This window comes from Phaseolus vulgaris, chromosome 3, assembly GCF_000499845.2.
Source record: "Phaseolus vulgaris cultivar G19833 chromosome 3, P. vulgaris v2.0, whole genome shotgun sequence".
Classification (NCBI taxonomy): Eukaryota; Viridiplantae; Streptophyta; class Magnoliopsida; order Fabales; family Fabaceae; genus Phaseolus; species Phaseolus vulgaris.
The window spans coordinates 37,175,836-37,190,411 of record NC_023757.2 but is presented as its reverse complement, the minus strand read 5'-3'; the positions used below and the strand labels follow the sequence as shown (position 1 = coordinate 37,190,411).

The 14,576-nt window shown below is 31.4% G+C and overlaps 1 protein-coding gene across 1 annotated transcript; it reads left to right on the top strand.

The window, feature by feature from the left end:
• The first annotated feature begins 6,240 nt into the window (after positions 1-6,240).
• Positions 6,241-12,571, top strand: LOC137807442 (probable WRKY transcription factor 32). Its single transcript, XM_068608089.1, has 5 exons — positions 6,241-6,707; positions 6,803-6,855; positions 8,268-8,968; positions 9,071-9,229; positions 11,995-12,571. The coding sequence occupies exons 1-5, from the start codon at positions 6,464-6,466 to the stop codon at positions 12,350-12,352; spliced, it is 1,515 nt and encodes a 504-aa protein (XP_068464190.1). The 5' UTR covers positions 6,241-6,463; the 3' UTR covers positions 12,353-12,571.
• Positions 12,572-14,576: the final 2,005 nt, after the last annotated feature.

The following is a 14,576-nucleotide window of genomic DNA, read 5'->3' as shown; positions in this document are numbered from 1 at the left end:
ATCAAGTATCTATCATAAATCATCATTCACATTTCCCTCACGTCAGATCTCTATTCTCCAACATATTCGGACACTTGACTCTACTTCCGGAAGACTCGTGCATTGACTTAGACTCATAGATTTGAACATGTCATACTATCTCACTGTGAAATTCACACAACTATGCACATAAATCATCTTAATATCATCTCTCCTAGTACAACCGGGTTAACTCATATAACAGATCAAATTAGTTATATTTCAAATAACTTACCCATTCATATGAAACTCATTTGAATCTCACCACCTGAATAACTTCATCTATATGATTTCATTATTCCAGGAGAGTCGGGATATCTCCTTCTAGACGAATCCCTACTCAATACACATCCTAAACAATCTTAACACGATATTTTCTTTCCTGAAAATAATATGTCTTGATTAAGTTCATATCCAAATTTTAAAATATCCAAAATCACACAATCAAGTCATACCAAAGCTTAGAATTTCAAAACACACAAAATTTCATCCAATACTCACGTAATTATCTAATTAAAGAATTTTTAATTAAATATAAATAAAGCAAAATTTCACATAATTTATAATTAAAAATTATGAATTAGAAATAATCAACCTTTTAAAAGTGAGTACAAAGTTCCAGTTTAAGTTTTTTTTATTATAAATTTTGTTTGGCTTGAGCAAAAATGCACCCGCGAGCAACCTAAAAAATTTGGTTTGACTAAAATTTTAGTTTGAACGAAATTAACTAGTGAACATTCCAGAGTTAATCCCATCTCGTTTGAGAAAAAATGGACTCAAGAGCACATAATATTTTCATTCAAATTGTTTTTTATCACATGTATTAAACCAAAGTAACAAAGTCCCTACTAGAGTTGAATAATTAATCTAAATCAGAATAAAAAGCCAATACTAAAAATCATTATCATTTAAGTGATTCATCAAACTATTTAAATACATTCATTTACTTATTCAAATAAAAAACTAATATAATTTTATAACATCTACCATATATAAAATTTCACATTCTAATTTCAATCAACTTCTAATATACCAAAACAATCAATCTTGTAAGAAATTTTGAGACTGGTGACCATGTCACCCTCCACATCCAGATCTTCTAGCCTAGAGTTTTATTGAAAATTTAAAATTAGTTTTCCCTACCTGAACTTAAGCATATACTCACTAAGAGTTCCAAATCTACCAAAAGTTCAAGGGTAGCTTAACCTGCACCATAGAGTTCTGATAAAAAAATCTAACTATAACACTAAGACTCTGAGCTAACAAAGACTAATCCTGAAGTTAAAAGAGTCACATGCAAAAATCTAGATTGAGACAAATCTAATAAGACTACCTTGTAGTATTCACTCTCAGAATCTAATGGCGGACTCCGATCGTCAAACTGATAAGTGAGGAGGTCAGAATCTTAGAAAGAAGGAAGATGAAAGTTAAATGAAACTTTTAGAGAAAGTGTGGTTCTTTTATAATGAAATTTGAATAACTAAATTTTCTATTTATATGCTCTTTTATTTTAAAAATAAAATATTCAAGTGTCATTTTAATTGTATCATTTTTAATCTAAGACTAATCTTATCCTCCTTACAATACGCACATACTTATAATTAAATATTATGTTTTACATAAATATAAATATAAAGTCAGTAATACGTACTATTTATACATATAATTATATTATTTTTGTAATTTTTTTTTATATTATAAGTGTTAAGGAATTACAAAAAAGAGTTAAAAGAATTATGAAAAACATATAGCATTCAATATTATAATGGTCTCTCAACACATTTCATTATTTTTAATAAATAAATATTTTTCTGATGCCTTAGCAAAAGTTACATTACTATCTCCTTTTAATTACGGAACTTCTGTAGAAAATTGGTTATTCATTGACTATAAAATTCATTTTCCCCCTAATTTAATATTTCCAATTCAGAACTGAATGTAAATATTTAGTTTATTGATGAAAACAATTAAGGGATAAGAAATTAAAAAAAAAACTTGGCATTTATATAAACCTTTTTATATGTATAATTAAATTAAATTTTTTTCTAACAAATTTAGATGTATGATTTAGAAGTGTTCATTAGTTCATGTTACTTAATAATTCCACGTTCTTATAGGAATTGAGTGATGTGTTTAATATGAGTAGCCTGATATCAAATTTATTATTCACTTTTATACTAGTCTTACATTTAATTTGATATTGGCATGACTATGCAACTTGACATCTTAGGTATACTAACACCTAAATAACAACAATCATTTGTCATCACATGAAAAAAAATATTATTAAAAAGAAAAAAAAGAAAAAAAATACAAAAATATGGGGATTAGACCAAAACCCACATGTTAACAAAAAAGACACATATGTAGACTATATCTATTCATAAAGAATTCTAAGAACAAACTAAATGATAGCCTATTATACCCATGAAAAGATTATCTATGAATAAATCCTAAATTAGCCAACTTATGAGCACACGCATTTTCTTCACGAAAAATATGAGTAACCCTAAACCTGATTTTCCCACACCACAGTAATTAAGACAAATATTTCATCGATTATGAAACATCCAAGGAACATTAGTCCTAGGAGCAAACGCAATACAAACCAAAGCAGAATCACATTCCAGCCAAACATTAGTAAGCCCCATCTTTTGAGCTTCCGCCGTAGCATGTATAACCTCATAAAACTCAGCAACAAGAGCAGTCTGAACTTAAAGAAATGCAGAAAAAGCTCGAATAAATTCCTCCATACTCCCACAGAAAATACCTCCACAAGTAGCAAGACTAGGATATCCCGTAGCAGCCCCATCAATGTTAATTTTAACTTAGCCTGGTGAAGGAAACTCTCATCTAACAGGAAGAGAACAAAGAACTTTACTTTACCAGTACAAGTATTAATACAAAAAAACTTACGTTGAAATCTAACATATCATTCTTCATTGAAGTTTTAGATGAATTTCCCACTAGATAAGTTAAATATTTAATAACCGAAATAACCCTAGAAACCTCAATCTTATCCTGAAAACGAGCATAATTCCTCATATGCAATATCATCCAAATAGAAAAAGTTATAACAACAAGCTTAATCAAATTAACCAAAGGATTACCATCACTCTTAATAAAAGAGAGAAGATCATCCTTATTAGAGAATAGGAAAAATCTGCCAAACCCAACTCCAAATACGCAAAGCATTAGAACATTAAAAAATTAAATGTTGAATAGATTCCTCGTGTTTTGTACAAAGTGTACACATAGAACAAATATGCAGACCTTTATTTTGAATGTGTTGATTTGTAGGAAGTTGTCCATGAAAAACTTTCCAAAGGACAAGAGTTTTGGAAGTATGAAGACCAAATAATTTTATCCCAACCACAGGAAACTCCTGGATCCAATAAAAAGTCATAACCGATTTAAGAGTGAAACAATCAGACTCATCTTACATTCTCATTTTCGTTGTTCGTCTTTGATTCGTTTCCATCACATCTTAACCCGAATATCAAATAAACAAACATCTTATCTTATTTTATTTTAATTTTAGTTGTGTCGACACTTTAAAAATATAACTCGTAATTGTAATAACAAAAGGAAAAATCTCAAAATCTTAACTCAACTTAATCCAACCCGTTAAAAAAAAACTCAACCCAATATTTCTATTTAGTGAGTTAGATAATTGATTTCCTAGAATTGTATCCAACTCTAAATTTTGTAAATTTATTACAATTTTAAACTTCTAAATTTGAAGTTATGAAATAATAGAAGTTACACAATCTTATGCTTGGGATTTCCATTCCCCTTATCGACACTGGTTCCTAGTGGATGCCCCTTTTCCTTTTATTTATTGGTTTAACATTATGCTTCCACTATTATTATAAATCAAATAACAAAATGCAACTATAAACATAATATTAATACTTATTTAGGTCAGATTCGTCATCAACTTTGGCATGAGCCACCTATGAACTTTATTGACTTGATCGTACTACTTCTATTCCTATTATATTCCTTCCCAAACCTCATTTATGTCAAATCCAACTTTTATTCAACTCTAGTATAAGTGCCATAGCCATTAACTATAAAAGTTGCTCCAAAAATATCAAATCAAAATACATAATTCAATTTATTTGAAAACATTTTCAATTTAGAACTACTATTACACAAATTTTAATATCCCTACAATAAATATGTTTTTTTTATTCTTTTATAAAGTGAATACATTTTAATTTTCATATGTATGCAATGTCTTTCTTTCTTTCAATCACTCATTGTTGAAGTTGATATTTTTTGTCTCTATAATTTACTTTAAAAATCTAATTTTATTTATTGATATGGTATCTTATCTTTTATATGAAATAATTGGTTAGTATTTATTAAAATTCTATATCGACAAAGATAAATTTATTTCTTAAAATATATTAAAAAATTAACTTTAATTTTAATTTAATCTTATAACACTAATTGATAAGATGAAATTTGTATTTATTGTGAAATGTAATTATTTATATTTCTGAAATCCTTAATACTGTGAAATATAAAAGAATTTAACAAGTGTTGTGAGTTAACATAAATAAAACTTAAATATTTTTAATAAAAAATAAGAAATATAATAATCTTAATGATACTTAAAAATATATTTAATATTAAATATTTGACATGACTAAATCTTATGGGACGACGATTAAACCGTTGAAAGTAAAGAAAGGCAGAGAAAGTGTCCACGTAGGATTCAAGAGTGATTAATGCTCCAAAAAGCAAAAGCAAAAGAAAAGGTAGCTAGTCAAAGAATCAGGAACATTACATTACAGAATTGACGGCGTCAACTAACAAACAGTGCTATTAACGGAGGAACGGACGGCGTGTGTTACCTTCTGTCATAGCATAACAGAAAGAAAATGAATTAGCATGTTCTTATTTTCTGATTATATTAGAAGTAAAAAATAAAAAAATATAACCCATATAAAAAGAACTAAAAATTTATAATAATTTGTTTATTCTTAATGTGAGTTCCGTTAGTTTCATTTCTATAATTTTTAGAAATTGACATTTTCTTGGTGATGAAGGATAATGCAAAATGATATTTTATGAATATTTGATAAAAATAATAAATAAATCATTAATGTATTTATAATTTTAATAAAAAATATGTTGACTGGCATATTTTTAATTTATATATATCATTATAAGAGTAATATTGAAGTTGACAACTAAAATTTGTCATTAAAAGTCAAAATAAGGTTACGTTAAATGTTATATAAGCTATTTTATATCATTAATAGATCCTTTTATTGTTGATACAAGTATCTTTATTAATAAAGTAGTTGAAAAATTAGTTTCATCATGATGTTATTTTTCAAATAATTACTAGATTTTTCCAGTTGAATGAGAATATTAATTTGTTAATGCATTTAAAACCATTTAAATAATATAATATACCCACTGATAATGTAAAGTTGTTGTAAATTTACAAGTTTTTCATAAACAAAAGAGAATCTTTTAATTAAATCAATCATCTCTTTTAATCTCTTAAAGATATAAAAAGTAACACGTAGGTCATTGAATATTTTTTGTGAAATTTATCTCTTAATAATTAGCCTATGTTAAAGTCTATTATTAATATTTTCGTGTATAATATTAATTTCGTTGGTGTACTAGTTAAAAACTCTGTGTATTTATAAAATTTATGGGACCTGATTTCCTCATTTAATAATAAAATGTTAACAATAATATTTTCATGTATAATATTGTTTGTTATTTATTAACTTACAGATATTCTCATATATCATTGGTTTTATTTTTAATTTCTTAAGAACCAATTCAATATTTGAAAGTCATGTAAATATTACCATCATATATTATTGGAGTTTACATATTAACACCTATTTATTCAATTAGGTGAAATTGACAAAATTGCATAAATATTATTTTCAGAAAGATATTTATTTTCTTAACACAATAAATCAATGACTATAATTAATTTTTAAAAGAAATTGAAATGACTGATATTTTACTTTTTAATGAAGTATATTATTTTTTACTAATTTATAATTAAAGTAAAAAAAAAATATGTTTCAGTCAAAATAACGTCTTTATTGAAAGAATAAAAAATTGAATAAAATAATTTAAAAATATTGATAGTATTGACATTGAATTGAATGAGGTTGGAATGTGATTAAGAAGACCCTAATTATTAAATATATGTATTAAAGTGTAGTATTAATATTTGAGTTTTGATAAATGAAACATTGATTAAGTATTGTTGGTGAGGAAAAGAGGCACCTGAGTCAATGCAGGTCAGAGACACGCACCCACACACCCTCTCCCCCGCAAACTCTCTCTCACACTAACTGTGGCGTTTCTTGAAACCCGAAACGTTTCGCTTTTCCACACCATAAAACCAGCAACCGCTCCAAACCTTCACTCTCTCTCAATACTCCGCTACTGCGCCATGGCTGAGCGCCGCAGCCCCCAAGCTCTCCCAGAGCCACACCCCAAGCCAAACGATTCTGACCGAGAACCGCACGACGCCAACCAAACACAACGACTCACCGAATCGCCCTCCGCCGCCGAGTCGCAGCGCGTCGAGTTACGGAGTTCTGACGAGCGTCGTACGGAGTCCAATTTAGAAACCCTAGGCGGTGCTGTTACCTCTTCGGTTCAAACCCTTGCTGTGCAGCACCATCGCAGTGACGGTAATTATTTCGTTCAGTGTGTGGCCTTCTTTTCCACACACGCATATTCGAAATGAATATTTATATTTCAGTGAATTGTTTGGTTGATGTGACAGATTTGCAAGGGAGCTCTGCTGCGTCGAATTCCAGTGGCAAAGCCGAAAGTAAGGTTAGATAGCATTTATCTTAGGGAATTTGATTTAATTATTTTGAACGAGATTTTAAGTGTTGTTTTGGTGCGATCGTTTGTTTGAAGGGTTTTCTAGTAGTTGTTCTCTGGTTGGTTAGGGATTTGGTATGTAGTGTAAGTGTAACCCGTTTGAAGAGTTTTGCTCAGTTGCAATTCTTACCAGTTGCTACCTATAGGTTAACTGGATCTTTGAATATTGTTTTAAAGAACCTAGTGTTTGGGAAGTGTTACTTTAGCTTTAAAATCTTTAACTTCCTGAAAGGTAGTATGAATTGTGGTGTTCCTCTGTTTCTTTCTTTCATTTTCGTCTTTGTTTCATAGGTGTTCAGGATGATGATGGTTGGTTTTGAATGAGTAGTCTGAGGATAATATGGATAAATCATTTCATCCTGAGATTAGATATTATGAAACTTATTCTTGGAGAATACTTATCAGGCTTCTTGATTTCCCTAGTGTAAGTAAATGCTTAGTAGTTTCAACATAAAAAAGAGTTCACATCTACCTTTTGAAGTATACTAATGATGGATCCCACATAAGGAGCTTGAAACTTTAAAAAAAAATCAAGAAACTAACTACGGGCTGCAATAATCCAAAATCCTATCAAGGGTACCTGCTGCAACTCATAATTGGCAAGTTCCAAAATTGAGACCTGAATCTGAATATTACTCGTGTAAGACGCTTGTGAAGATTTTTAGAATACTTTTCCTATCCCTGTGATTTACATTGCATTTTCCTCTCTGATGATGTATTTAGTACTAAAAAAATACTGTAGATATATAAACCATTCTTGAGCTTTTGTCTAACTTGAAGAATTTAGGTGAATTGATCCTTGACATTCTAGCTACTAAAGCCCCCACGAGTCTGTCTATCATGACTCTTTTTCCATAACTAAGTTGAATTTTAGTATGACTACTAGGTATGGTCAACGATGGACCGTGTTCTGTATGGCTTGTGTGTTAGTATGACTGGGGTATTTGTAAACCACTCTTGGGCTTCAATCAACTAAGGGATTTTTTTGGGGGGAGGTACTTAGTCCTTTTAATTTTGGAATTTGGCTTCCCAACCCAATTCAGCCTTGGAGCATTGATGAAGGGTTCAGAGTTGCATTTTGCTTTGTGTATCAATTTACAGGTGTATGGACAGTTCAGATTATGCAATACAACTTGAAAGTGAAGCGCACAACTAATCTCCTTAAATTGATTGTAAAAATTAACATAACCCACGTGAGAATTTAAGGTGCACCGAACAAACATTAACAAGTAGTCATTTGATTGCTTTTCTTGAATTAGTAATTCCTAAGATAAAGCAATCTTTATTGTGTTTTAATTAAGCATCAGAAAGTCACATATATTTTGCTTTTTTTGCACTAAAGTAGAAAATTTCTTACTCAGGAGACAGTTGCACCTCCTGAAAAAGAAATTATTCAAAGAGGAGCAGCCCAGCCACTTCCAACTCAGACAAATCGGCTTCAGCTGTCTGTGTGTTCAACTCCATTGTCTGAACTACCACCAGCTTCTGTTACACAATCTTTATCATCTGTTTCTAGTCCAACTGCACCAAAACAAAAATTATCTACTCCAAAGGTCAATAATGCACATTTGCCAGAAGTAGATAAGAAAAATCCTTCCGGTGGCAAAGCCTTATCTGCTGTTTCTGTTGCGAGGTCATCAGCATCTGATGGATATAACTGGCGGAAGTATGGTCAGAAGCAAGTGAAGAGTCCTACAGGTTCTCGAAGCTATTACAGGTGCACTCATTCAGACTGTTTTGCTAAGAAGATTGAATGCTGTGATCATTCTGGTCATGTGATAGAGATTGTTTATAAAAGTGAGCATAGTCATGATCCCCCACGGAAGACTAATTCTCTTAGGGAAAATAAGTTTCTGTCTGCCAGTGAACCTATTGTAGAAAACAGTGTTCCAGATCAGCCTGTCAGACTTCTGAAGGATCCCGATCCATCTATTTCTTCAAAAGAATCTCTACAAGGACCCTGCAGCTCTGATAAGAAACGGCCAAACTCATCTAGTATCAGTGGTAATGGTAAAGTTATTTTGAAAGAGGAACATGTAAATGAGCCAGAACCGAAAAAAAGGTAAGTTTGCATGTACTTTATAGAAAAAAAAAGATAAGACCATTTTCTTGTAACTGTGGCAGGATATAATATTTAACGTCTTCCATCTAATTTGATATCCAGAATGAAGAAAGGTGACTTAACAGACATGGATTCTCCTGTAAAACCTGGAAAGAAGCCCAAGTTTGTCATACATGCAGCAGGGGATGTGGGGATATCTGGTGATGGTTACCGATGGCGCAAGTATGGGCAGAAAATGGTGAAGGGAAATCCGCATCCCAGGTGAATGTCTATATCTTGCTTCCTTTTTGTTTTCTTTTCCTTTTAATTTGTCCAGTCCTTAGCATGTTTCTTTTTTTCTTTTGCATTGACAAGTTTATATCCTTACACAATGTGGGTGAAAAATAAGTTGTATTTAGATTTAATAGGTGTCCAATAAAAAAAATCTGATAAATTGTAGAATTCAATAAGAAATTGTATGTTGGGTTTATTTGCTTGCAAGGTCAATGGTGTGCAATGCAAATACATTATTTCTAGCCAGTGCTTTTTTTGCCATTTGGGTTAGTATTTAATAATTTTGCCCCCCTCTCTCTCTATATGCGCTTGCACACACACATATTTTCAACTTCCCTTTTCTGTGGAAGTTCTATTCTAACTGCTGAGCTTCATTAACAGTTTCTTATTGTGTAGGTTTAAACTTTATTTGAACAATAAATAACTAGTTATATTTAATGACCCAGGATGAAGGCACACACATGTATCCCGTGCATGTCTGTATAATTGTATTAGTATGAATAACTGAATAAAAAAATTGCTTAGAGAGCTTTAGTTTTTGTGGGAAAACTAAGCCAAAACCAACATGAACTGAGTGCTAAATTAATAAATGAAACAGTTCTAAAAAATATTGTATCTAATGCTAATGAAACAGGAGCTGTGGCTAACTGTTGAATTTTGTGTTAAACTAGGACTTGTCTGTCCCTTTCTTCTCTTGTTCCAAGAAATGATGAATCCATCATGGTAGCATGTATTATTTAAAACTGAAGTTATTGGTTCTTTAAGAGAATATGTATGGACTTCTCAGTAATACCATTTCAGACTGCTGTATGTCTGTGGCTTGTGTTTGCCAAAGAAACCAAAGCTCACAAATAAGGAGTAATAACCAGAAAACTGTAACTTCTATAACTTGAATTTTCTGATGAAAATATAGTAGTGGAACTCTTTTTTGTGATAATTGACACAGATTGTGTTTCGAAATTGAATGATGTTGCTCATTTGCATAAAGACAGGTTTTCTTTTTAGGTCGGCTTCCATTGAACATAGTAAAGTCAACCGTCATAAATTAAAAATTAGTTTAATTTTATTCTGTTGTTGATCTTTTGAGTTTTGACTACATTATTAGCAGTCACAGATTATTTTTTAGGTGATTTTTATAAAAATAAAATGTATTGGTTGATTTATCCAAAACATTAATGATTGGCTGAGTTTGTGCAATAAAAGAGTTAGAGTCTGTATATTTTCCTATCTGTTATGGATGCAAGCCTTCAATCAGTTGTAAATAGTAAGTCAAAGTTTGAGCCGGATACTGATATATTTTCCCTGCACAAAGAACAACCATTCATTCTGGAAATTTTATCAACAGCTCAAGTAATATATTGGGAAGGTCTATTTTCCAACTTGGATTGGAGTTTCAGATATTCTGTATTTTTTTTATATGCATATTTCTCTCTCCTTGGTGCAACAAGTAATGAAAGAAGAATCTTAATTACATAGAACGTTGATTTGCTATTCCCAAAGTCAACCAGAGTCAATAACTGGGGCATGCATGTGCTCTTTATTATCCAAAACCATTTGGATGCTAATATTCTCTAATTTTCTTTTTTGGTTTTGCATGTTAGTGCATGTCTGGTTTTCAGTTTGAAAACAGATAAGTATGTTTAAAAAGTAAAAAGGAAAATGCTGTCTTGTTTGTTTTTCAGTCAAACATGATTTTAAAATGAGTTTTAGCATAATTTTGCAAAACTATTTTTCTTTTTTGGTTTTGCATGCTTAGTGCATGTCTGGTTTTCAGTTTGAAAATAGAAAAGTATGTTTAAAAGGTAAACAGGAAAATACCGTCTTGTTTGTTTTTCAGTCAAACATGATTTTAAAATGAGTTTTAGCATAATTTTGCAAAAGTAATTTAATCGAAACTTGAGTTTACACAGACTTAGTTTGTGGTTATTTCATTTACTCTACGAATAACTATCAGTGCATTCCTTCCAAAACAGGGAGGATGAGATTCTTGTCTTAAGTAAAAGATGTGTTGGTGGTGTAGATCTTTGACTTCTATTATTTCTTGATAAGTGCTGCTTCGAATGGGCAAATGGACAAGGACAGATGTCCAAGTGATGAAGTATGTAAAATACAATATGCTAGTCATTAGGGCTTGTTTGAAATTGCTTTTCTATTTTATTTTTAAGATTTGTTTTTTACCTTAATTTCAAAACTTGTTTAGGTCCTTTTAGAATAATTTCTTAAAATAATAGTCTGAAAAATATTGTCTGGATGCTGCTGAACTTCTAAAGCATTTCTTAAAAACCAAAAGTGAATGAAAAATGTTCCAAATAACATTCTGACATTCATCTCCTAAAAATCTTCACACCAACATGTCTACGCCACTGGAACTGTGATGCTAGGTGCGGGCAGTTTTTCAGCGAGACTACTTTGGGATGTAAATGAAACGGTGGGTGCGAGCTGTGGTGCCTCCTCCTATGCTTAAAAGTGACTGACTTGGAATGTAGGGTGGGGTATTGCCATGCCACGGACAGCTTGGTATAGAGAAATCCAAACCATTGAGATCTTCACAACTTACTCCATGGGAACAAAAGCAGGATTTTTCTGTTTGTCGATCTTTAACAATAATAACTTACTTTCTGAAACAGTAACCAAACAGCTGCTCTACTTGTCTTCTATATGCCACTGACTTCCTCTTTTTTGTTTTTATAATTTGACGATTGAAATTGTAATTTATTCCTTTTCTTCTGATCACCCCTTGATTTTTTTTTCAGGAACTACTACAGATGCACTTCTGCTGGATGTCCTGTTAGAAAGCACATTGAATCTGCCGTAGATAACTCAGATGCCGTCATTATAACATACAAGGGTGTACATGACCATGACATGCCTGTGCCCAAAAAACGACATGGGCCACCAAGTGCTCCTCTTGTGGCAGCTGCAGCACCCACCTCCATGAACAGTTTACAGGTGAAGAAACCCGATTCCCCACATAACAAGAAAGTTTCTACTCAATGGTCCGTGGACACCGAAGGAGAACTAACTGGGGAAGCCCTGGAGCTTGGGGGTGAGAAAGCAATGGAATCAGCTCGAACGCTTCTGAGCATAGGTTTTGAAATTAAGCCTTGCTGAATTCATGTTTCAGAAGCCATGCATGCAGTTGTAACTAAATTAATTGGCGGGTGTCTTGTAACTTCATTGCTTCCCATGTTTATCCTTTTTAATTTCTGTTTCTCCTCCCCACGTAGGCTTGTAGTGGAACAGTTGGTGTGTATTTTTGCTTGTACACCGCTTCAACTTGTCTGAAACAGTTTGCTAGTAGTGGAACAAATATAGAATTGATTGACATCATTTTATTCTCATGGTCGTGGAGGAGGGTAACACAAGCATTTTGTCATTTTCATTTCCCGTTTTCCACTCCATTGCTTAAATTATTCCATATGAAGATTATGACAGGAAATTCCCTTGTATGTGTTGCTCAATTTAACAAAAAGGAGCAGCAGACATGATGTCCTTTAATAATAGTTCAAAAGATTCATATAACTAAAAAAAGTTTATAGTGCCTTAGTTTAATTCAATTTTGATTAATCTGTAATAAAGTTGAGTTAGTGTCCTCCCCTGAGTAGTAGTTGTAATCATAAATGTACCTTGGAGGAAGATTTTTGCTTTCAAAAAAGTGCACGAGTTTGACGCCACCAAGGGTAGCAAGAACTTGATGTTTCCATGTGAGAAAGTTATCTCCCTTGAGACTGACTGGTGTGGTAAAATGTTGCAGAGTGAAGGAAGCCATGGTTGCATTACAGAGAGAGAAAGAAAGAAATGTATTATTATAACTCGTAGTCTACACATGCATGAGAATAGATTATATATATACACAGAAGAACGCAGCGAGCGCAGAGACCATGCATGGGTCTAGGTAGTTAGACGGTATGGTTAACATTTTCACAAGCTGCCATGTAAAAGTTTCTACCCTTTTGGATGAGACTAATGTTTATGTAAGGTTCTTCTTGAAGGGGTCCTTTTAAGATTCACACCCTTAACACCGTAAATAAAACAAATTTAGTATTTTTTCTAATATATTTTATTTATCCTTTTATTTCCGCTAGATTATGAATTGATTTTAAATTAAAATAATAAAATCTTAATTCTTCCGTTACATTATAAATCATGAATTTTTGTTTTATTTAGATGCAAGAGAAAAAGATTAAGATGAATAAAAGTAATGACATAAAATGTATATTTTGTTGATAAATGATATTATTTTTGGAATTATTTGTATGATAGATTTGTAATAATCAAAGTGATCAAATTTTTATATTTTATTTAATTCTTAATTACTGATGAATTTTATTTCGATTAATATATTATTTTTGGAATTATTTGTATGATAGATTTGTAATTATCAAAGTGATCAAATCTTTATATTTTATTTAATTCCTAATTATTGAAAAATTTTAGATCAAATAGAGGTGGTGAATATTATGGAAAGTATGATTGATGAAAGTGGACAACACCCTAATTCATTTGCTAAGTTCCTTAAGAAACGAGGTATTTGTACTCAATACACTAATCAAGCCTTAATGGATATGGTTAGGAACATGTTAAGTAATTCTTTTTTTTATCTTGTGGATGTATGTTTTTAAAAAAACTGGCATGTATTTGTTGAACAAGGTTCCTAGTAAGGTAGTTCAAAAGACACATTTTGAATTGTTGACAGACATGTAATCCAGTTTAAGATGCCTGCGTGTTTGGGGTTGTCAGACAAAAATTAGAATATATAATCCACAAGAAAAAAAAAATTGTTTGCAAGAACAATTAGTGGATATTTCATTAGTTATCCAGCATAAACAAAATGGTATATGTTTATTGTCCTACCCATAGTACAAGAATTGTTGAAACTGGAAATGCTTGGTTCATTGAGAATGGTAAAACCAGTTGGAGTGAAGCTTCACAAAATGTGGACATTATGAAAGTTGGAGTACAAGTTCCTTTAACTGGTATCTCTACTTCAAGAATTGTTGTTCTTCATGTTGTTGAATCAGAACATGATGAAGAAGAACAAAAAATAAATGATCCTAAGATTAACAGTGAACCTGTAGTAACAACCACAAGAAATAGTGTTAAGATCTGTTATTTCAAATGATTATGTGGTTTATCTACAAGAATCAGAAAATGACTTAGGCATTGATAATAATTCAGTTTCATTTTCAGAAGGCATCAATGGTGATAGTTCTGATAAATGGTTAGACGCAATGAAAGATGAGTTTAAATCATTAATGCAAAATGATGTCGACCTTATGGAATTTCCAGAAGGAGGCGAGAGAGTTGGATGTAAATGGATCTTTAAGACTAAATG